The following is a 25,585-nucleotide window of genomic DNA, read 5'->3' on the forward strand; positions in this document are numbered from 1 at the left end:
GCACAATATACATGAAATTTAGATGTTATTGAAACATTTACTGAAAAATATACTAATATTTTTCTCCATTATCACTGTTTAAAAACAAGACATTATTGCAATCGTGAGGGCGAATTGTACTCGAAAATAGATTATTTTTACAAACTTTTTATTGATGGTATTACTTAAAAAATTTCATTTTTCTGAACATCATCAGGAGAAGTTGTTTGATAATACTAGTAAATGTTTGAAGTATCTTTTCGTTAAATAGTGAAGTAATCTCGTATAAGAAAAATTGTTTCGATCATGGTAAATTTTTGTAATTCTTGATGATCATGATACAACACCCTATAAATGATTTACTTTACGTGATACTTAAGTTTCACCGCGTTTTTTAAAACAGGTAACAAAACTTGTTTTATCAAAGTTTTATGGCACTGTTTTGGCTGTTTCAAGCGCTATAAAACTTTGATAAAACAAATATTGTAGGTTATGCATCTCAAAGGAGAGCAGCGTAGCCGCAAGGTTACAGGGTCCGCTTTGTCAAGCGGATGGTCGTGGGTTCGAATCTTAGTAGAATCAGGCCAATCGTTGTCAAAACTGGACTTTAAGCATGGGTTCATCCTCAGGCCCCCCCCCCCCCAACCACTTATCCTTCCTTTTCGCTGAAATCTATAATACCTGTTGAATTTATCAACAGAAAAGTGCTGCGAGAATAATTCCGTAATCATAATTCGACAATTATTCATTAGATGCTACGAGTGTACCATTAAAATTAATCTAGAATTTTACAGAGTATTACTTCGATGCATAATTATTAATTAATTAACACTTGTTTTAGATATAATGTTTTCCAAATCGTTTAACTTATGTTATATTTTCGGCTAAGCAGTCACAAAAAATTAGAACGACTTATTTTATACTATCCGACGTTTCGTCACTGGTCAGTGACTATTTCAGGGGAAACTGCGGGGATTTATTACATGATTAGAGGCTTTCAACATAGTTCAATGATTAACAAATAGTTATAGTCTAGCTGATTGTCTGTGGTTATTGTGTCTGTGACTTACATATTATCAGTTCGTTCCTTGTCAAGATGCTTTTTAAAGCTTATCGTCAACACTGATTGGGGCGATTTTGGGTACATTCTATAGGTTTGGTGGCATCTTGGCAAGGAACGAACAAATAATATGTAAGTCACAGACACAATAACCCCAGACAACCAGCTAGACTACAACTATTTGTTAACCATTGTAATATGTTAAAAGCCTCTAATCATGTAATAAATCCCCGCAGTTACCCCTAAAGATCTCACTGACCAGTGACGAGACGTCGGATAGTATAAAATAAGTCGTTCTAATATTTGTGACTGCTTAGCCGAAAGTATAACCGATGTTGTAAGAACCTCCACCTTTTTCTGCAAGTTATGTCATTTTCCTAATTTCGCAAGATGCAAAGAGATTCCATTTCGTACGTAATACGAATCTACGAAAAATGAATCTCCTTTTGTGTTGGCAAACAGTGGAACTTGACCGATAGAGTTCACCGTCACGCAACAAAATAAAACATCGTTTCGTGTTGCAACTTGGAAGAAAGACAATCGAAGGGCACAGTGCTCTCAGCCACGCAACAATTTATTATACTGTCGCGTGTTGCATATTGCAGCTGTGCGGCTAGAGATAAACAAAATTCTGTTCCTGCTTACGTTGACTGATGTCAAACATGAGAATGAAGTTCGAAATGTTGCTGTGAAGTCGTGGTTCAATCTTATTCAGCTATCGTCTAGACACGTCATGCTTAGCATGCTTGTCTTTACTTCTAAGAAAACCTCTAGAGTGCAGGAGAACATTTTTCACTGCGAAAACAACTGCTCTCACACTAAAGAGCAAATCAACGCACATGCTAAAAGATAACGACAGACGATTTTTATCTGGTGAGCTTCCTGGAGGCACCGCCGTGAAATCTGAAACCTCTCTCTTGAGAGACAACCAACTATGGTGTACTTTCTCACACGTATGGATAAAATAATTACACAGCATAGCTATCTGCGGTGCGTTTTACAGTTTGTTTCTTGAGCATGGCAGAAGAGGAAAAGAGATTGGGAGAAAAAAATAGACTGTGTTTCTCGTGCCGGTCGAGTTTACTCTGGTCGAATTCGTTTTCGCGGTGTAGCTACACGAGGACTACACTTTTGTTTTTTTATGTTTTTTGTGTTTTTTTTTTTTTCACTTTCCAGACTACTCGCCAGTGAACACTGTGGTGGGTAATACCCACAATACCAACCTTTGTCTTGTCTGCTTTTGTTACCATAATATCATCTCGCTTCGCGATGTTTATTTTAGACCAATGTTGTAGGTGGCTCCGCCTTTTTTCAAGTTCTGTCATTTCCCCAACTTGGCAAGATTCAAATCGGATTTATTTCGTATGTAATACAAATGTCCGGAACATGAATATCATTTCGTGTAGACAAACAGTGGAACTGGGCCGATAGAGCTCTCAGCCAGTGTTGCGGCGTGGAGAAAAAAAAAAGTCTTCTCGTTTCAGATGGAAGCAGATACCAAGAGTAAAGCATTCTTAGCCACGCAACAGTTTATCGCACTATTGCGTGTTGCATCCTGCGGCTGGGGGATAATAAAAATATGTTTCAGCTCAAAACACTGTCTGTCTGAGCTCAAAATACCGCCTGTCTCAAATCATTTCAAAGTTTTGTATTAAATGAAAAAAATTCTTCAATAATTTACGTAGCTCTCCTTGATCAACAGTCGGGTTTTGGATACCACCATCTACTTTCAAACAAATGTTGTATATTCCTCTAAATTTGTTTAAATTTCATCATTTATTTCAAGTGGCAGTGTTGCCAGAAAAGTTGTTTGGCATTTGAAAAAATGAAATTGTAGTTTTCGGCAAATGAATATACTTATATTTCAAATTAAATATTTCCAGCGTGTTTCTTAGAAAATTTTACATTTGAAACACTTCTCGCCCCATGGTGTTATGAGCCAAGCTCGAGTAACAGCATTTTCAAGAATTAAATTTAATTCAATTTGATAAAGTAATATTTTCATGATAAGCCTGCAATTTTAATTTTTAGTTCTGCTAATCTCTCTGAATTTTTTTTACTATGGACAATCTGGCGCAATTTGAAGGAAATCAGACAACAAATAAAAAATACCAATTTTGACCGGCAGTGTTGCCAGATATGTTATTTTTACAGTTGGAAAATTGCATTTTTCGGCAAATGAGTATTTTTTTATTTCAAACTTGAAATTGCATCGTGTGTCTGAGAAGAATCCACACACCAAATACTTGTCACACAGAGGTATTATGGGCAAAACATCTACAGTTTTTTTTTTAAAATGAAGTAAACTTTTCTCTGGTTTCATGTCATTTAAGTTTTTGCTTTTCTCCTATTTTACAAGGCTTCAATCCCAGACATACTGCAATCTATTCTGGTTTCGACTCTATATCTTTGAAAACGGTTTTAGTTCAACAGAGAAGACCATCTACAAAATGTTATCGGAGAGGTGTTACCGAAATAAGACGTCGTACACATATTACGTAATGCATGAAGGGGGGGGGGGAGGGGGGTTGACTCTGTGTTACTTATCGTTACGTAAGGGAGAGGGGATAGTAGAGACAGTTACGTAACTGTGATGTTTGCTAGAAATTGAGAATTTTGGAGGGGAGTCAGGCTGCTCAGCGTTACTTAATTTTAGGGGGAGTCATATCGAACGTTACCTATCGTTACATAGGAGGTGAGGGGGTCTGAACTCTTGATTTTTAGCGTTATGTAATTTGTGTACGACGCCTAAAATATAAAATACTGAGAAACCATGACGAAAATCTTGTAGCGCCAACAAATCAAAGTGCTTTTCTTGTTTATACATAGGGTATCGAATGTCTTCGGCAGTGGTTTTCTTCGGCAGTTTTTCTGCAGTAATCTTATGCAAAAGGGGGCCAAAGAAAACCACTAACGAAGACGTTCGATACCCTATTTGAAATTGGAAATTTCGAAATAAAATTTGAAATTTTCTTAAGACTGCTGTTAATCGAGTTTCACCCATAATTCCTCTGTGCGACAAGTATTTTGTGTGTAAAATTTTAACCTGGAACACGATGTAATTTTCAAGTGTGAAATAAAAATATACTCATTTGCCTCTTTCTCCTGTGAAAATATCATATCTGGCAACACTGTCGGTCAAAATTGGTTATGTTTTTCATTCCTTTACTAATTTCCTTCAAACTGCGTTATTCAGAATGTCCATTATCAAAGAGTTTCAGAGATATTAGCAAAAAAATAATAAAAATTTTGGGCTAATCAGATTTTTTTTAAATGCTGTAACTCGAGTTTTGCTCATACCTCAGGGTGATTAGTATTTTTAATGCAAAATTTTCTCAGGAACAAAATGAAAATATTTAATTTAAAATCAAAGAATATTCATTGTTGCAAAATCGAACGAGGTCTGAACAATTATTCTTCTTATATTCTACATTTTGTATGTTTGTTAAGTTGAGGTTACTTTGTTGAGTACATATTTATGCAATATTTTTGGCATTTTCCATGGTTCCCGTATTTTTTAGATTAGCTGTGTTTTTATTTTTCCTTTATTTCATATATTCTGTATGTATTCTTTGTTTCATATCTTTTCCAAATTTTCTATATAGTCTACATGGTTAAAATTGGTTTAAAAATTTACTTCTTCTATCTTATCTATATTTTCTATACCAAACACAGATTTTATATTTTATATTTTTTATACAGTTTCTATGTTCTATATATTTTCTTTCTATTTTATAAATCCTTTTTATTTTTATTATTTTATATTTTCCATATTTCCTCTGGTCCTATAGTTCCCATATTTTCCAAATTATATTATCCAAATTCCTATATTTTCATAACTTTTATATTTTTCTGTATTATCTATATATTCTGCATCATTTGTTTTTGCCATAATTTTAAAGCTTTTTGTTTTCCATTTTCATGTTTCCTAAATATCCTGTATTTTTTTTTATTATTACATATTAACAACCACCATTTTCATTATTTCTATATTTTCTGTAATGATAGTTTTAATATATTTTTGTTTTCATTATAATGGTTCAGAATTACTGTTTTTTTTTCTGTATGGACTTCCTCACTGCGATCAGAATCGTAGATCTATTGTGAGATATGCCCGGGTGTCTGCTGTATCCCGCACTTCTGTTAATAACAATACCGCTATTGAAAAGTGGCATGCTTATTATTATTGTTCATCAGTGCTTTTGTGTGTAATGTGATACTCTTCCTTACACGCTTACTGTTCTACGATACTCGTTCCTCTTGCCAAATATCACCAATTACAATTCCCTGGAGAAGTTTCGTCGTGCGTCCTTCTGGCCAGTTTTATTGATAAGAGGGACTTTATTTTTTGTTAAGAGGAAGTCACGCAAAGGTATTGTAGATTTCAGCGTAAAGGAAGGGTAACTGGTGGGGAGCCTGAGAATAAACCCATGCTTAAGTCATTTTTGATATCGGATGGCCTGGTTCTACAAAGATTCGAACCCAAGACCATCCGCTTGACAAAGCGGACTCTAACCTTGCGGCTACGCAGCTCTCCAGAATTACTGTTTATTAGGTTGCCATTGCACGCTGGGCCAGGAATGAAATTTAGCGGAACGAAATTATTAGCGCTCTCAGGGTTTATCAAACCAGTTTCTTATCTTCTACAAAGTTTCTCGGTATATTTATTACAGAGAGTTGATATTTCGGCTTACAGTCCAATGAACTGCGGTAATTTCTATCTGCTCATAACCGACGTTTCGGCCCTTATATGGGGCCATCATCAAGGCCTACAATATATTCGATATTTTACGTACAATTCGACTTATATTAGGACAAAAATTACACTTTACGACATTGAAAAATCTACTCACTTGAAACGGTAATCAACAAGTTAAACTATATTTGCAAACGTAAGATACTCAAGTCGTAAAAAGGGTTTATGCTGTACATCCAAGCGCAAATACAGATAATTCGTTTTGGGGGGGTTTGTACTGCTTGTAATCGGTGAAAAAAAAACTATCAAGCGACGCACTTCGGCTCACAAAAAAGAAAGGAATATACCGTGTAGACGAGTCTTAATGCTTTGACTGGTGTTAGAAACATCAGCTTCGTTGGTGTCGTTCTGAACCAGATGGGTTTCATTTGGTCGTTCCACTCGCATTTTCCCTACACTTGTAAACTTGGTTTAGCTAGGGCTTTAATTTGAATGCTTAAATTAGTTTCACGATTTGACCACAAAGGTGGCAACTTTTTTATCTTACACACTAGAACTTTGCAGCCTTCGTCGAAGTTGTAGACAAAAAAAGTTTATGAAACTTTGCAGAAGACACAGAATTTCTATCTCATCAAATTTAAGAGAGCTCCGAAGTGGCGTCTCAAAACAATCAAAGTGTTACTTTTCGCTGCCGTTGAAAAAAATATACCGCTATAAGCTACCAATAAAAAAGGCTAATCGCTACTCTGTTTTGTTTTGTGGTTAAAGTAAGCAGTTACTTTGCTGTCATTAGACCATCACTGTTTCTCATGGAAAACAAGGTGTCTAGTATCAGCGCTTTATCTATGCTATTTTCGAACAAATCGAATGTTGTTCTCGAATTGACCTAAACTACCCTAACAAAGGTTTATTCAAACAGCACGTGCGTTGCACGGTGAATGGTATCACTAATGGCAGGAACACATAATTGAATACGTTCTTCTTCACTCAATCCCTACTTCAACGCAACTAATAAATTTCATCAAATATTCATCGATAATTGATTGATAAATGTGAATGTTTACATGATATTCAGCATCCTATTAACAACAAAAATACGTTCAAAGTTCTACATTACATGACACCACAAGTCTCACAGCAATAACAACACCGACACTCATGAATATTAAAATAAACATGAAAGAAGGGAGAGTGTCGAACAACAGCAGTCAAGCACAGTTAATTTCAAACTCAATTCGAACTGTGTGCTGCCCTAGCGATAACATGGCGACGCTCGTGAACCCTACACACACACACACATACATATAATAATTCAAACCCCACGCGTGCCGGCCGGGCAATGAAGCGGAAAGTTATTTCAAACAACGCGCAGTCAGTAACACAGTATAAGCAGCAGCAGCGGCGGCATTTCCTCGTCCCGCTTGGCGCACATCTATAAAATCTACGTGTCTGGCGAGATAATGGAAACGAATTGCAAACTATTCCCAACCAGCGGAACTCCGAAGGTAGAGTTAGCAAGCAACACTACCGTTACCGCTTTTCACTTTCTCGCCGCACCCTGCACGTAAAGTCAAGTGGAAAACTTTACGCGAAAATTGCAGTTCTGCTCCGGGTTGATTATGAATAATGATCTGCGCTCGTGGTGCGTTGTTCGTGGGAGGAGAGGGTCTAGCGAAGAGATTGGATAATTTATACGAATTAGCAGATTACATGCACCAACTCCTGCGAGGGGCGCAAGCGGAAATCGCAATCTTTAGGAATCTTTCTTGAGAATTGCACTTTCCTTGATCTTTGCTGTGAGTAAAATTTCAGTGTCGCGTGTCGCGACACATCAGCACTGGTGGTCGCGTAAAAATAAGTAAAGTCATGATATTTGTGATTTTTTAAAATCAAATTGGTTACGAGAGTAATAAAAATAAATTAGAGCACGCACACATGAGGGATAAGCGAAAGGAAGGAGAAAACCTGAGCCTCGGAATTACGTGAGTTGAACATGCAAATACATGAAAATGATTTGTAATGCTTACATAAGTCAGTTTCGGAAAAGGAGAGTATGAAAATACTTACGGAAATACTCCAGCAGATCATCCTGGCGAAATTTTTTCAAGTTATTAGGTTTTCCGGTCCTCGTTTTGAAGGGTTTAAAATCAAATTTCATCTTAACATTGACGGCATCCCGTTTAAGCGATTTCTGTCCGCGAGAAGAAGAAACAAATAAAAAAGGATAATTCTTTTATTATGCATTTTAAATAAAAAAAAAACTCTTTGAACAAAAGCACATGAAACTCATAGTTTGTCGCCACGCTTTCTGGTGACTGTAGCCGGCCCCTAGCCGGGGAATAAAGGCTTGCCGCAAGAAGAAAAACCCAAGGATTTATGAGTTGGCACGATGCTCTGCACCAACCCAGCCACCCATCATGGTTTCCCGTTAAATGATATATTAGACTGACAATGGACACAATATTTTCTCGTTTTTCCTCCGGGCGGTCTTGCTGCCCACCTGTTGTTGGTCGCGTTCATCACTCCGCCGGTGCTTCCGGTGCTTAACGTTAGAGTCGATGCTTTAACCGGTTGAAGCCGAAGAAGCTGTCACCCTAAGGGTGGAGTTCGTGATTCACGTTCGGTTGTAATTATACCTTATCTACTAGTGACAACAATGACTGTTTTCACCCTTTTTACACGGCTTACGGTTGATCACAAGGCGCCCAAGATGACAACGCGCTCCACGTGCGAATGAAAATAAATTGCAATATATTTCACATAATAAGACGACGATCTTTTATAATCGGATTTATGGTCAACGGGAGCTGAAGCGAGACGTGAGTTGACGAATCCGGAACAGGAACCATAGCCGGAGGGGGTTCGCCTGGTAGCCACACATTGTGTGTCATTATTTGGTTGTCTTTTTAGTGGCTGGAGCGATTTACCGAACGAAGATGGAACGAGTTTTCCACGCGCAAGCTTTCGGATGGCCACCACCGGTTGTGGTCAGATTGGGTGTGCAGATAAATGGGAAAGTGATTTCCGCTGTCAGCGGTGATTGAGGTGTTCCATTACCAGCGGGGGAGGATCGAAATTGATTAATTGACAACCGGGCGTGTTATTATTTCGTAGACATGAAACTGTAACTATTAATAAATACGTTTTATCTTAAAATCGTTTTTTAATTCAATAAACGCAGATGACAATTAACCACTTCGACGCCTTTAAGATTACAAACTATCTTCCTGAGCGCAAACATGATTCAGTTGAAATTGCACAAGTTGTTTCCGGCAATGACAGATGCTGTTACATAATATCTTTCGGAGCGTTGAACACAGAGAAGTTGCGCGCAGAGAAAAAATAAGTTACCTTCCGGTCACACCAAACTGTCTTACGATGTTTTCCATGGCAACATAAAATCTCAGGACGGGAATTTCATTTTCCAAATCCAACAAACAAGCTGCTGCAGCTGTGCTTCAGTATCATTCAGATCTTACCTTCGATTCCGTGGCGTACACTCACACACTCGAGTGGAAATATGCATCTACGACATCAAAACTCAATTTTCCTGTCATCACATCAGCCCGGTTCCTTTTGCCAGCGGCGAAACCGGAAAAAGAGGACACTCAGCCAACATCTGGCGCCCCCCACCTTCGGGCATGTAAAAGGTAAGACGTTGTAAGGACCAGGTTTCCGAGATGATGTGCATAACAATGCAAATCGGCTCGCTGCATCACACGGAATGTTACATCAACGGGGTAACGAGCAAACCTGTCTTCTACCTTTCTTATTCGAATAAACCAACAAAATTGCAATTTCTTTTCTTTTGGTTTAAATTCCGATCGTACTTACCATTAGGTTAAGTTTCGCCGCAGCCGTCCCGGGACTGGACAGCGTATAGGCTGACCCCATGCCGGCACCCAGCAGCATTCCAACGGCGGAAGCCAGCAGGATCGTTACCATCGTGGCGGTCAGTGCCTGGCGGGAAACATGTGTGATTATGGTGGCGGTGAAAAATGGCCGCTTCCTGGTAGGTGGTAGTGCGGTAGGTGAGAGGCCGTCCAAGAAAAGAAAACAAGAGAAAAAAAGAAAGAGGTAAAGTTGAAATAAAAAAAACTTCCTTCAGATTAGATGCACCGAAACTAGTTCCGTTTTTCCGTGCATCCAGTGCATTCCCACCGGAGGCAACCGGGAGGCAGTGATTTATGCGAAAATCCTGACCAGTGCTGGAGGGATTTCACGCAAGACTCTCGCACAGATCTCAATGAAACTTTGTGAGTTTTTTTTTTGTAACAGTTTGGTGACATCGGTAATTTGAGTAATTTCACATACAAAAACCATGGAATGTACAAAAAAATTGTTGAAAATTAGAGTGTAGGAAATTTTCGTAAAACAAAATGGCAGCTCTTTCTTAACATTTTCTCCATCAAAAAAATTTTATTTTAAAACTGAAAATACATGTTTCCAAATTAAAACACTTTTTTTAATTCAAACTTGACCAAACTAGTTATATATGTGGTGATCCTGATAAGAACCGTTTTTATTATTCTTGTGAACGGAAATGGTAATGACTGCTTCCAAAAGCGATGGTCAAACATTGTACTGGCTCCATTTTCTTTAAATTCATAATACTTCATATAAAATATTTAAACATGTTAAGAAAGACTGTTATAATTCGACTTCACGCTGCATTACGAACTTAGAACAGAATTTTGTTGTCCCCTAGCCGCACAGCTGCAATATGCAACACGCAACGATGTAAACTCTTGCGCGCTGAGAGTGCGGTACCTCTTGCTATCTGTTTCGATATTTGTCCTCAAGAGAGTGCTGCACTATTGCTATTCACATAAGTATGGTTGTGATTTGAGTGTTTGTGAACTGGAATCAAAATTTAGGACTAAGGAATACTGTGAAAATTTTGACTCCGAAGTGATTTTGGGTCCAGAAAACGACAAAGAAGATGTGCGCATACGTTTTTAGAATACAAAAAAAGGATCATTTACATACAATATAATTTGTGGCAGTACGAGGTCAGCTAGTTAAAAATAAAAAAACACTAACTTATTTGTGTTGAAAGAATGAGAGGAATGGTTTATTTCGCAAAGTCGTAGGAGATTTTTATAAAACTTTGCTGATCAAATAAATTCGTACCTTCATTGGGTACAATGTTATAAAGCATACAATATGGTTGTTACTTAAAATTTTTTGTACTTAACTTTTGTTAGTTGCATTTGACAAGAAAACGTTGTTCGGAGGAACACAAAGCACATAATTTTGCAAAAGACCACTTATCTCCGGGACATTTGTTTACAAAGATAGAGCATATTCCACTTTATTTTTCAATAGCTTTCAAAACGCATAGGGTGAAAAAGAGCTCGTGGAATCATGATGTCAACACTTTTCCTCAAAGTTCAAAGCCAGCGCACAGTGGTCCAATAAGGCAAAAAGTGGAACTTAATTCCATAGCGCCTTTCACATTCATCCTAGCTTAATAGGGACTTCGAAACAATTGTTTGTATAAATGACCCGCATAACCGCAAATCATCGAATGAAAAGTTTACCATACTAAAAACTTCAAAAATATGAATATTTGTAGAACAAATTAAAATACTGTCTTCATGAGGTACAAAGTTATAAAGTATGTTATATAGAACTTAGCTGAAAATCAGTTTTTTGTACTTAATTTTTGTTAGTTGCATTTTACACGAAAGTGTTATTCGGAGGAATTGTTAGGGCATACAAAACACACATTTTTTTCCAAAGACCATACATCTCCAGGACCTTTTCCTTCAAAGTTATATCATATTTTAGCTTATTTGTTCGAAAACTTCAAGAACGTATAGGTTTAAAAGGGGCAAGTGGAATCATGATGTCAATACTTTTCCTTGAAGTTAAGCTCAAGTACTAGAAAGTCTTGATTCATTTGTCCCAATCCACCCATATTAGAGTACGGCGAGCACATATTACAGTAGGTTTTCATATATTAAAAGGACACTATTAGTATACCTTTTTTGTGTTGAGAGCTAGAGGCATAATTTATTTAGCAAAGTTTTAGAACTTGCAAAAATATGAAACTTTGCTGAACAAACAAAATTCCTATCTTCATTGGGTACAGAGTTACAGAGTATTTTATGTAAAAGTAATTTAAAAGTTAGTTTTTTGTATTTAACTTTTATTAGTTACATTTTACAAGAAAACTGTGTTCTAAAGAAGCATTTGAGCATACAAAACACACGTTTTTGTTATAGACCACACATCTCCAGGACTTTTCCTTACAAAGCTATAGACACATTCTCTGCGAAGCTACACCAACAAACCAATTTTTGAAATGCATATTTCAGCGATGTAAATATTTTTCCTAGATTCTATAGTGCTTGAACCTTCCAAAAACGTAAATGTCAAATTTATAGTGTTTAAGAAACTGTAGGAAACTAATTGCAAGGCTCAAGTAAAATTAACAAAAAACAAGCGTTTTTGGTTACATATTTTTTAAATGGCTACAAATGATCAGGAGTATGTATTTATAATACATTTTTTATGCTAAATGACTGTGAAATAAGTGCTTTATTCGATGCCTAAAGGGTTTTGAAGTGAAATTTCAAATATGTTGATCTTAGGCCAATATGAAAACAGGGGTAATTTAGCGTTGTAACGTCACGAAAAAAGTACAGTTTTTTACTTCATGGAAACTCCTTACATTTAATCAAAGAAATATTTCGTTTTCTCTTTATACTCAAAAATACCTTTAATTTGATACTAAAATATCGCAGCTAGGTTGACTACAACTTGAGTTACAACCGGGTTTAATTTGCATTGTATCGTCACGATTTTTTTTTCTCCCTTATAAAATATTCATCTATGTTTAAAAACATATTTGATGCGTCTAAATTAGTTCACGTTACATATGTCATATAACAGAGAATAAATTTTGTGAAATGGATTAATGTTTTTAGTTATTAAACTGTGGGTCATCCATGAGTAACGTTACATTCTAAAAAATTCTAATATTATTCTATTATATTACATTACAATGCATTGCGTGAGGGGGGATTGAAAATTGTCAACTTCCGCGTTACGTAACATGCGAATGTTCCCTAAGAGAAAAACTATTGACGCAATGTAACCGTATCAATGAAATGAATACTTCGTCCGCATCGCTCAAGCCAATCTTCCGAATGTGTTGGTTATTGCAATTACGAGACGTGACATCACCACATTTAACGATGAGAAGAACATTTTTGAACGGCCAACACCATATCGTGGAATAAGCCAGCTATTTATTTTTGGGGCAAGTCTAGATGAAAAAATCTTCAGCGGAAAAAAATGCACTCGAATTTTCTTGAATAAGTAGTGTTAGTTTTAAAAAATCAAGAAAATATTACGGGAGCGAAAAAAGCTAAAAAGCGGCATTTTTGTGTTGTTATTATAATTTTCGAAAGGTTTCTTGTATTCATTGGAATTAAGGACACATTTGTAAACTTGTTTTTAATATAAATGCTGAATAAACTGCTAACGTACTCAGACATTGTGAAAAAACTACAATAAAAATAAATTTAATATGTTTTACACATAATGTCATATAAGACACTTTTGAGATCATTTATGATACATATGTCACTCATGAAAAGAATTGATTTGATCATAACTCACATTCCTTCACTGAAAATCTCCAAGTTTAAGTTTGATTCTGCATGACCAAACATTAAACGACAAAGTAAATTTGCTACGTAGTTTATGGATAACCCCACAAACCAAGTGCATAAAGTAGAAGTAGAAATATATAAAATCATACATTAAACTATTGCATATGAAAATGCCTAAGAAATATGTGATGAATAATGGATATCGACTGATTCATATTTTCGTGACGTTACAACGGAGTGAGAATACCCCTTGCTGAAAAATGAGCGTTGTAACGTCACGAAATATAAAAGCTTCTTAAATATAGATGTTACCAGTTATAGGCACTCTAAACATGGCAAAATGTTCGATTATTATTTTTTATCAAATCGTGGAACAAGAAATTGTTATAAAATTCCAAACAGAACAGAGTTTTTGACTTTTGTAAGGAAAGTCCCGACACCTCAATTTCTCGCGCGTTGTAACGTCACGCTACATTTTTACTCCCCAAGGTTATAAAAACAAAGTAAACAAATATCTTATACATCATTCTTATAGGAAATTTTGTCTACTTTCCGGATCTGTAATAATATCAAAGGGTTTCATGACAAAAATACAAGTTAGAATTTAAATGATGCCAACAGAATAGTCAAAACGTTGTAACGTCACGGTAGAATGTGTCTATAGCATATTTTGAGACTTTCAGTACTGCATGTGAAGCCTTACCAGAAGTCCGATCAAGTTTTAATTTTGGATAGAGACTTTTGTCGAGGAGACAAAACTGTTGAGTTTGTAGTAAATAAAATGCACAAAAATTGTCGATTTTTTCATGTGTTTACCTACGAAATTAGGGTGGGGAATCGTTTAATGGAAAAAACGAAACTTGATAGCAGAAAGCCAGAACCAAGTTTTTTTGTTCTATTTGGGTTTATGTTCTATTATTACAAACAATCCTGAATTTATCGGAAGTCGATTGGTTTTGTCTCCGCTTGGCGCATTGCATTTTAAATTTATATGGAGATTTGTATGGAAAAACCAACTTTTTTGCATTATCCATTCTAAAGAGCTCAGATTGGCTCAAACCATAGATTTTCCGCATTTAAATCGACATACTCAACTTTGAACAGTTATGGCTCTTCTAAGGTACGTTCTAGCTCTTCAGTGTCTTCTGCAAAGTTGTTAGGCATCTAAAATACTATACTTTTACATAATGTAGTGCATTATTAGAGCATTATTGGGCTCTCTAGAAAGGTAAATGCAAAAAAGTAGGTTTTCCCAAATAAATTTTCATACAAATTTAAAATGCAATGCGCCAAGCGAAGACAAAACCAATCGACTTCAGGTAAGTTTTGGGATGTTTGGGACCCCAAGAGGAACCAAAAAAACTTGGTTCTGGAAAATCGATCATTTTCCCCACCCTATTATTCATAGTAACTCATGGGTCAGCAGAAAAAAATTAACTCGAACTCTAAACGTTATGGCGAAAACAGTGAAACTACTTTATTCAGAAGTGTGCGCACTCAATGAACGGTAGGGGAGACTGGGGAGACTTGATCCCGGGGGAGACTTGATCCCTTCATGGTATCTCACTGGTGAAATAACATACGTTGTTCAAATATACTAGAGAAATGTGTTATTTTACATGAAACAGTATTCCTGTTAAAAAAAAATGGTATAGAAAACTCAGGATCTAAAATATACTAGATTAAATAAAAAATCGAGCCCAAGCACCTCCAGAGATTTTTTTTTTTCAAATTAAAGATTCCAAATGAACCATCTATGATCACCCCTCAAATATGAAATTCATAAACATAAGATTGATAGATATAGATAAAAGAATTGGTAATGTTTAAACTGATTTCTCATTGAAAACTATTCAAACAATAAGTTTGCTAAACTAGTTCTTTTGGGTAGACTTGATCCCTCAAATTCGTGGAAACATGATCCCTTTGTGCCGAAGTCAACAAATACCAACAAATATAGTAAACTAAACATTACCTCAATCAAAGCGAATGTTACCGGAAAAGTATTGTCGAAAATCATCACTTCTGCGTACAGTAAAACAAAAACTATCAGTAAACGCAGTACGACTGGCAACCCTGTATAACAAGTTTGACAGTTGTACACGTATCTCTATCAAAACAACAGAAAATCGCTGCCTTTCGTCGACCGGAAAATGTTTTTAGTTGGAAATCCAGAAATTCCGTTGAAAAATCTGGTAAAACTGTTGAAATATAATAAATTGTAGATCTTTCCATCATGAAAAACATATTTTCGTTTCAGGATGCGTACCTACAAACCAACAGAAAGTTCCACCAAACGGGTGCCTGTGCCACCAAACTTGCTTAAAAAAGCTGTAGCCGCTGTGCTCGATGGTCAACAAATCAAAACAATCGCCAGGCAGTTCGGTTTACCGGTGATGACCCTCAAGCCCGGAAACAGAAAACTTCCGACAAGTTGATCCAGTACGAGCCCGATTATGGATCATCATCCAGAGCATTCACAGATGAAGAGGAGAAAATGCTCCAGGATTATGTGTTAAAGGAAGGAAGGAAATGGGTTAACGGTGCATCGTTTGAGTGGTACTGCGGATTTATGCGTCGCCGAAAATGTTTGTCGGTACGGAACGCGCAGGCAACGAGTCTGAGCCGTGCTACTAGCTTCAACAGGCACAACGTTGGCAAGTTTTTCAACAATTTGAGATCAATTAAGGCACGGTATAATTTTGAACCAATGGAAATCTGGAATTTGGATGAAACAGGAATAACTACAGTTCAGAACCCCCAAAATGTAGTAGCTGAAAAAGGATGCAAACAAGTCAGCAAGGCTACATCAGGCGAACGTGGTGAGTTGGTAACCGCCTGTTGTGCAATAAATGCTATAAGTGCTAATAAGTGCTTTATCCCACCGTTTATGATCTTCCCACGCAAAAACTGGCAAGATAGGATGCTCAACAACTGTTTTTCTGGAACCGCAGGCAGCACCCATCCGAGCGGTTGGATGACTGCTGAAAATTTTGTGAAATTTCTCGAACATTTTGTGAAGCACGTCAAGTGCTCGAATGATAAACCGTGCCTATTGGTCATGGATAATTATGACAGTCACGTAAGTGTACATGCTCTATCGTACGCCAAGAATAACGGAATCCATTTGTTGACTATCCCATCCCACACATGCAGCCATTAGACAGAACTGTCTATGGTCCGCTCAAAACATATTACAATCGTGCGGTTGACGATTGGATGGCCCAGAATCCAGGAAAAACGCTGACTATTTATCAAGTGTCGGAGTGTTTTGGTAAGGCATTCAAAAAAGCTTTTACTGTGGAAAATATCGTTAGTGGTTTCAAATTGAACCCTTTAATGAGAATATATTCACCGAGAAAGACTTTCTCTCTTCATACGTCACTGACAGATCGGAACCGGAACTAGCATTCAGTGACCCTTTATCGAGTGTCGAAGCAGCAGTTTATAATGCAAGTGTCGAACATTCATCAGTCATAAACGTTCCACTCGATAAACAAGCAGGGAATGCCTCCGCAGAATCATCTGCTGATTCCGCTGGGGCTAAGCAGTCCAGATCGCGACGTGTACCAAAAATCGAAACACCCAAGCTTCCGAAAAAAAAAAATACCGGCTTCAACAAGTTCCAGTAGGTTTTGCTCTTGCTTAAATATCGATTCCGATCATCGAACAAGAACCCTCAGATTACCTCAAACCTATTTCGAGTGGAATCAAAACACCAGAAGAAATTAGACCATTTCCCAAAGCATCACCCAGCAAAAATACCAGGAAAGGCAGGAAGCGTGGGGAGACTCAGATCCTGACGGACACTCCGGTTCGAGTAAAAATCGAACAAGAATTCAAGGCAAAGCAGATGAAGAAACCTAAGGAGAAACAGCAGAATAAGAAAACGGCACGTCGCAAACTTTAATTTTTTTGACAACTCCGAATAATTTTTCAAAATAACTTTTTTAACCATTTGACAACATATTTTAGAAACATTTTTAACCAACAGCAATTCAGTAGCAATAAATTATCTATGAAATAAAATGACCCTTGAGTGTTTACGTACTAAACGAACGATTCCTTAAATTTTATATTTACATAAGGCGAAAAACAACATGTTTTTCGAAAGGGCGATCAAGTGTACCCAAATGAGGGATCAAGTCTCGCCTAGTCTGAGATTTTCTTCATTCATGCATGTTTTACAAAAAATCCTAATACTGCTTTTTAAAGCAATATAACTAGAAGTTTTTTTTTATGGTAATCAGACACTAGTATAGTTCATCCAAATCCGCAACAGAAACATATTTTGAATGTGTTTTCTTACAAATATAATGAAATTGAGAAAACGGGATCAAGTCTACCCAGTCTCCCCTACCCCGCCGCGTCTAAAACGGATATCTTGCGACACTTTGTGGACACCGGATACGCCCGTTTCGACATCTACAATATCTTGGCACTATTGGACAACAATCAAAGCATCGAAAGAAAGCCCGGTTCCGAACGGCCGACGACCTTGAACGGAAAGACGCTCCAAAGTATGCTGACGAGGAAGCCCGAGGGGAAAATGGCTACATCGCTGCGTGCGCTTGGTCGGGACTTGAAAATTACTTTTTGAACATAGATGGCAACGACTGGCAGGGCACTTCGTATTTCACTTTCTCCACGAAGTCTAGTTTTTATGTTTTTTGAGCACTATGCTTCGGTCAGTTGTCATTGTTTGCCACCACGAAATGAAGTTCATTTTTCGTATTACACACGGAATAAAATTTCGTTGCGTCTTGCGGAACTGAAGAATTGTCATAAGTTGAAAAACAGAGGCGGAGTCACTTACAACATGGTTCTGAAATAAACATCGCGAACAGAAAGCGAGCTCGTGATTGGTTAAACGCTACTTCTCCAGATAATTTATTATTAGAAATACGTGTCAATTTTTATATTACTTTCACACCGCCTTTCAAGACATCAAGAACGCTTTTCATATTTTGTAATCAGTTTTTTTAGTGTCTTAGTTTTTTTATTCAAATGTAATATCTTTATTTAAGAATTTGAATGGGGAGCTCCGTTGCAGAAGGCTAAAGAGTCAGCTTTGACTAGCGAATGGTCGTGGGTTCGAATCTCAGTAGAATCAGGTCATTTGGTTGTCAGAGAATTTTACCATGTGTTAATTCTCAGGCTCCCCACCACATACCCTTCCTTGAAGCTGAATTCTAAAGTACCCCTGTTGACTCTCTCCCAATAAAAATAAACCCCTATCATAATAAAACTGGTCCGAGTAACGTATGAAAGTTCTCCTCAGGGAATTGTAATTAGGCGATATTGAATTAGGCGAGAATGGAAAGAGGCTAGGTATAGTAGAGCAATAAGCATGAAACGGAAGGGTAAAACTCATACACAGACACGGATATGAATGATAAGCGTATCACTTATTTCAATAGTTATACTGCCGGTGAGATGCGGTGTACGAAAAAAACCTGGGCAATATCACAAAAGATCAAATGTCTGGTCGCGGTGTTGAGTCCACACAGTTAAAAAAAAATTTTTGAATCTCCGCGTTCCAGAGGGTCAACCTCTTTAGGATGTTACATAGACAAAGCATAAAAAAATCCTAATTAGAAGCAAATATGTTATTAAGAAAATTTATTTTTAAAAAATACAAATATTTTCTACTTTATTTTTTATCAAAATACAGTGACGTGTCGATTTTAGCACGGTTCATTTTTTCACGTTTTGTTTTTATCACTTTGAATTGTTCATTTGCATTTCGGTTTTATCATGTTTCTGAAATATATGAAAAATATTATAAAGTCGCGAATCAATTTACCTAGTGGCGTGATCGCCACTGAGTATTGTATCATCTAATTTGAATATTGCAGCACTCCTCAAAAGCTTAGCATCACCGGGAATGGGTAGATATTTTGTGTTTTCGACGACCTGGAAAGTTACGATCTCCAGCAAATTTGTTCGAAAGGCCAAGGGCTTTTGGTTAATGGAGAGTTCAGTGCAAAATTCTGTCGTTACATGGCGATAGTATGAACGCAATTCGTCATATTTGACCCTAACTTATCCCGTGATTCTTACTCTCTAGAAAACTGCGGTCTTCAGCAAAGTTGTTCAGAAGGTCAAAGGCTCTTGGATGGTGGAAAGCTAAGTACGGAGTTTTACAATTATGTGGTGTTAGTGTGCACGCAATTCTTTATATTTTATCCTTGGTTGCCTATACTACGAGTCCATCTTCCTAGAAAGCAATGGACTTCAGCAAAGTTTTTCATATGACCTTCTGAACAAGTTTCCCGAAGACCGCAGCTTTAAAAATAGAATCTTTCGAATTAAAAATACTTAGAACTACATGCACACTAGCGTCACGTACCGGCTAACTCCCACACCAAACTGTATTACCAACTAGAAACCCTTTCCGTTCTGAACAACTTTGCTTATATTCTTAATTTTTTAACTCTCTGGATTCACAAAATAAGTAATGTTCAAAGTTCCTCAAAACTACATGCACACAAGAACCACGTTATGGTCAAATTTAAAAAAAAACTGTGTACAAAATAAAATCTCTTGACCCCCTGCACAACTTTGGTATAGACGACCTCCTGATTGGTCGGATTCAAGAGGTGAATAAAGTTCAAAATACTCAGAACTACATGCACACTACCGCCGCGTAGAGGTTGAACAAACTGTGCGCCAAATAAAAGCCTCTAAAAGTTCCTGGACAACTTTTCTCAAGATCACAACTCTCTAGGTTGTCGGTATCCGAGTTAAAATTATATAAATATGCCCATATTAGGCATTGCTAAACTTTTCGGGGTGCTGCAATATATAAACTTAAAGTGAATAGTGTATTTTTCATCCAGGAAAAATACGAAAAAAAATCACTGCATCAATAGTTCTTTAAATGTTTTATAGATTATATAAAAGTTTTGAAAAACAGACAAACACGGAAACAGTTTTGAGCAAACAGCAGCAGTAAGTGTGAGTCGATTTTGACATATCCAAAATGGAATGAAAAGGTTAACAAATCGCTTGAACAGGTTTTACTGTGCCGTCGTTTACTATCAGTTCTGTGAAAATGAATGCTTTTGTGTCAAATAGTCTCCATTTGCGGGTAGCGTTGCTTTTCTTATACAAGAAAAACGGCGACTAAAGCGCATCGAGAGTCAAAATAAGTTTACGGAAATTCTACACTATGTGAAATTAGTGCCGTGATTGGTCTGTTCTGTTGTTTTAAAGTTGGTAATTTCGATGTTGACGACTGTCCGCGTGAAGAAGAGCCAAAACCCTTCGAAGACGCTGAATTGAAAGCGTCACATGATGAGGATCCATGCAAAACGCAGGAACAGCTTGCTTTAATATTAGGAGTAAGCCACCAAACCATTATCAAGCGATTGCAAATTTTGGAAATAATTCAAAAACAAGTAACTTGGGTTCCTTATGGTTCGAAGCAAAGAGGTTTTGCGCGTCGTTTTTGCCTGTGAAAAACTGTTCCAGCGGCAAAAGAGAAAGCATTTCTTCATCGCATCGTGACTGGTGATGGAAAATGGATTCATTACAGCGACTCAAAAAAAGGAAATCAAAGTACACACTGCTAAGGGTAATGGCGTGTATTTGGGACCAGGTCGGTGTTATTTATTATGAGCTGAACAAAACGATCACTAGGGAACGGTATCAGCTCTAATAGATGCGATTTAGTCGAACATTGCGGAAAAAAACGACTACAGTACGAGCAGAGAGCATGAGCATGAACATGAGCATGATTGATCGCCCGCGGTTGCTACTCTGTTATTGCCAGGTCAGCTGTATTTACACAGGAAACCAATTGATGATGTTTGAGATTAACATACATCCTCAATGTGTAAAAACTGGTGACCTCAATCTTTTTATTGGACAATACCAGCGCCGGCCGCATCCGAATGCAGATCAAATAAGGAATGTGTATAGGAATATGATGACATGATACTCGCTTTGATGGAAGCCGAGAACACCTCTGCACTTCCACGAGAAATCACTGGGAGGTCGGATAAAAGGGTAGGGTTTGTTGCAGCATAGTTCGTTTTGGTAAACGGTGCGCTGCCACCGAGTCTCTCTTACCGTATCACGTCTTTTATGACAGCCACCGACGACGTCGACGATCACGATAGCGTTAATATTCCTAACCGATATCCACGAAAGTTCTCGCATAATACACTCGAAAGACTGAAAATTTAACGGTTATTAGACCAGACAATATATTTTAAATTGCATCCACAACCATAATCGCAATATGAATATACAAGCAAATCGGAAGGTAATTACTTTCTGCGGCCTTGCGTAATTTTCGTTAATTGAACGTATCGCACTATACTACGCGTTTTAGTTCCAGCAAGTGTTATTTTATTGATTGATTTTATTGATTGAACCTAAGTCAAACCCTATTGAACAACCGTACGTCGAACGCGAGTAGATGGCAATTATACCACTGGGAAATATATTAAAAAGCATTGTCGTCAACCATGAAATGATGGATTATGCGCTCGGGAAACTACTCGGGAAATTTTTTTATACTTAATTAAATCAACAATTATACCGCGCGCGACATGTGTTATAAGCCGGCCATTGTAAAGGTAATCTTGAACGCGTTGAAGAAGCTCGCTAACGTAGGTAGAAATGAACTAAGTATCCTAATGAATTCAAAAACTGGCAATTTTTCATGCATCCAAAGCCCGTAAATTTCAAAAACGAAAAATTGCATGAGTTTTTTTTTAAATGCCAAAATTGTCAATATCAGAATACAACCGGCATAGACTCGTAACACGCAGACTTACGAGACACCAAATAATCACTCAAAAGTTGAATATATGTAACAGTATTTTTCAAAAGCTGTAAAAATCATAAAACTTGACGAAATACCCACAAAACTATGCCTTATTTCAAGTTTGCTAAATGTTGAAAATATCATGCTTAAGATCCAAAAGAAAACCCGCAAATATCTGCATTTGAATAATCTGTATATAAATAATCTGTACACGAGCCCGTGTAACCTGCGATCTGCGGACAACTCCACACATCTAGCAAGCAGCTGTAGTTTGCAACTACTGCTCAAAATAAATCTCTCGTCGACCTCACACAATACCCTCACTCGTTTATTAGATCATAGTGAACCTGTAAGTCAGAGAACCGACAAGGCACCCACCGTCAAGGCAACCGTCAACATCAAAACAGACGAGCTGTATAATTTTTGGTGTGGTAGCCGCCCCATCGGGGAGCCCCCCGCCGACCCTCCAACACACAGGCTTACTAATTAGATACAAAGCCAATTCGTCTGTGTATCTCTCACATAGTTATCGACTCAAGAGTTACCTATTGAATGAAAAAACTAATAAAATTCCATGCATTCAAAGCCATAAAAATTTAGAAAATTCAGATACACTTTTTCCTCAGAACAATGCGCATAAATGTATATAAAACCGAGCAGAGTTCCAACTCCATTTGAAAAATGCCAAACCAATCGCAATCAAAGTATGTTTCAATATAATTGTTTGAAAAAGAAAAGTTTATTTACGGAAATATTTATCCAAAAGCTAGAAAAATCATAAAATGAAATCCGCGATTCTATGAGACAATTCCAAATATCATGCGCCAAAAGTAAATTGTAAGGATTCTATATACTAAAACTATCGACGTTAAAGCAAGACGCATATTCAACGATTTGATTAGAAATTTATGTGTGCCTATTACCTTTCATAAACACAATTCATCTATTCCATCTCTCATGAACTCTAATAGACAACAATATTCCACATAACCACATAACAATAGGGGTCTTCACATCGAGCTCGTATACGAACACCCAGCCGTAAACTGTGTATCTTCCGTTACTCGTCAATGGAGGTGAGTATTTTTACGGCTGGGTATTTGTTTACGAGCTCGACATGAATACCCATAATATAAATCTCCAAGAAAGCACCCTAATTTAACTCTTTTTCCTATTTGGACAATCAATACAACTATACAATTATTCAGGAACAATAAAAACAGTACGCTACGTCGCTGCGCAAACTGGTAACTACGCGGTATCCGGTGGCATATAAAGCCTGTATCAGACCAACCGTTGCAGCGGTCAACCGCCACCGTTCCGTCCTTCTTCGACCAATCAGAACACAGCGGTTGCAAAAAATAGAATTATTTCTATTCTTGCCGTCAACCGTTCCCAATCAATTTGTTGACCAATTTTACATAAGAAATGCTATATTTGACCGTTGGGAACGGTTGGCGGCAAAAATAGAAATAATTCTATTTCCTGCAACAACAACAAGCGACGGTCGACCGCTGTGCTCTGATTGGTCGAAAAAGAACGGAACGGCAGCGATTGACCGCTGCAACGGTTAGTCTGATACAGGTTTAAACCATATTCGTGAACCATTTAGAAAAAAAAATATTTCCAAACGCGGATCGTGTATGTCGAACCGATCGCGCTGATAAGTTAACCTACCTGACTATTCTCAGTTGCTTCTACTTGTGGTCTTGTGGGTGAAAAGAGAGTAAAACATTTCGAGACTCAACGCATCGCACAATTTGACTTGCGAAAAAAAAGCACTACTAGCAACCGGAAAGCTACCAACAGATCACACTTTTACACTTCTGCCGAAGTGCGATGAAAACCACTACACACAAGGCCTATGCATTCTCGAAATGATCGACACAAAAACATATGTATCCTTTCGATGATTACTATGCCAGCAAAACAAGCGCCAACTAGCACCTAGCATCACAGCAGACACGACAGCGCAACGCTGCTCTCTCCGCTCTCCAAGTATTGCCTTTCTTTTCGTACACACCATCATGCGGTCCATTTGCGCATGTCCATAATGAACCGCTAGTTAGTGCGACGCACAAAGTATGCACTCACACTCACGCAACTTAGCTTGCCTTGCAATTGGCAATTTTAATACGTGGATAAATAAATAATCACTCCCACGCAAGGAACACTACGTTTTTCACTAAACCTTCACTTTTCTCACATAAACGAAGCATCACAGACCACATCTTTACACTTTTAAACAGGTTTGGCCACATAATTCATTTATAAATTAATAACCTAAACGGAGAACTTTCAGGGCACGTGTTATCAAATAGCCGTCGGCATCATTGCAACGACTACAGTACGAGCAGAGACACGAAAAAGTCATTCTTCTTCATGACAACGCTCGGTCTCATAATCTCAAAGTCAGTAAAACTTACATACCTAACCTTCATCGTAACGATACATTTATCCTAACGATATTCGAGCTCTACCAGAACGATGAGACAAATTTTTAGCTAGAAAGAAAACGGTTTGGTCTGATCGGTATGACGTTTTCGATAAAATTGTAGATAATAATTGTGTCTTTCCGGCAAAATATACACTCTGAAAAAAATTAATTCTTTGAAAAAAAGTTAAACGAAAATTTCAAAATTAATTATCAGAAAAAGCTCATTTTTAAAAAATCTATTTTTTTATAAACAATACAAAAGATTACCTAAACAATGCAATCGGTCCGATCATGGTTAAAATTATGATTTTTTGAGAAATACTTCTATGCAGGGTTTTAGCCAAATCAAAAATAACAATTTAAAAAAAATATTAAAACTGGGACATTTTTTGTGGAGCTGCTCTCATTTATAAATAACTTTTTTTAAATAAATAAAAATTTAATTCCCCACATCCCATTCATTAGCCTTTTTCAAGATATTGTATGGACAACTTATGCAAAACTTCAGAGTATAAAAAAAAAAGTTTTAATAGAAGAGTGCATTATAATTTACGAATTCAAGTTTCTATCTGTTTAACAATTCTACCAAATTAATGTTTAAAAAAATAAAACAATTTCCCGTTCCACGATTTGACCAAAATTTCGCAAATCGCATCATTTTGAAGTAACATACTTTTAAAAGCAAAAGCTTGAAAAAACACGAAAAAATGATATTAAAACTTTCCATGAACCAGCATCAAAAACAAATTTGAAATAATATAAAAATTGATCGATGGACGATCAATATAAAAAAAAGTTGCAACAAAAGTGATTCAAAATGTTTGAGAAATGGATAAAAACGTAGTAAAACGTAATTCGAAAACATATTGAAAATAAATCGAAATGGTGTATAAATGAATATAGAAGCTGCCCAAATTATTATATATTCTCCAACATTGGGTGATAAACTGGTCGGAAATAAATCAAAATGTAATTAAATATTAAATCATGGGATGGCATAAGAATTCAG

At 37.0% G+C, this 25,585-nt stretch overlaps 1 protein-coding gene across 8 annotated transcripts in view; it reads right to left on the reverse strand.

The window, feature by feature from the left end:
• Positions 1-25,585, reverse strand: part of LOC129717439 (phospholipase A1 3-like) — a 63,946-nt gene that overhangs the window by 30,611 nt on the left and 7,750 nt on the right. For all 8 annotated transcript variants that reach the window (XM_055667330.1, XM_055667331.1, XM_055667329.1 and 5 more), the window contains 2 exons: positions 9,570-9,744; positions 7,803-7,926 (listed from right to left, as the gene is read on the reverse strand). In XM_055667330.1, the coding sequence (XP_055523305.1) occupies positions 7,803-7,926; positions 9,570-9,744 (299 nt within the window). The remainder of the gene's footprint in view (positions 1-7,802; positions 7,927-9,569; positions 9,745-25,585) is intronic.

The sequence above is a fragment of the Wyeomyia smithii genome, chromosome 1 (genome assembly GCF_029784165.1).
Source record: "Wyeomyia smithii strain HCP4-BCI-WySm-NY-G18 chromosome 1, ASM2978416v1, whole genome shotgun sequence".
In the NCBI taxonomy this organism is placed as follows: Eukaryota; Metazoa; Arthropoda; class Insecta; order Diptera; family Culicidae; genus Wyeomyia; species Wyeomyia smithii.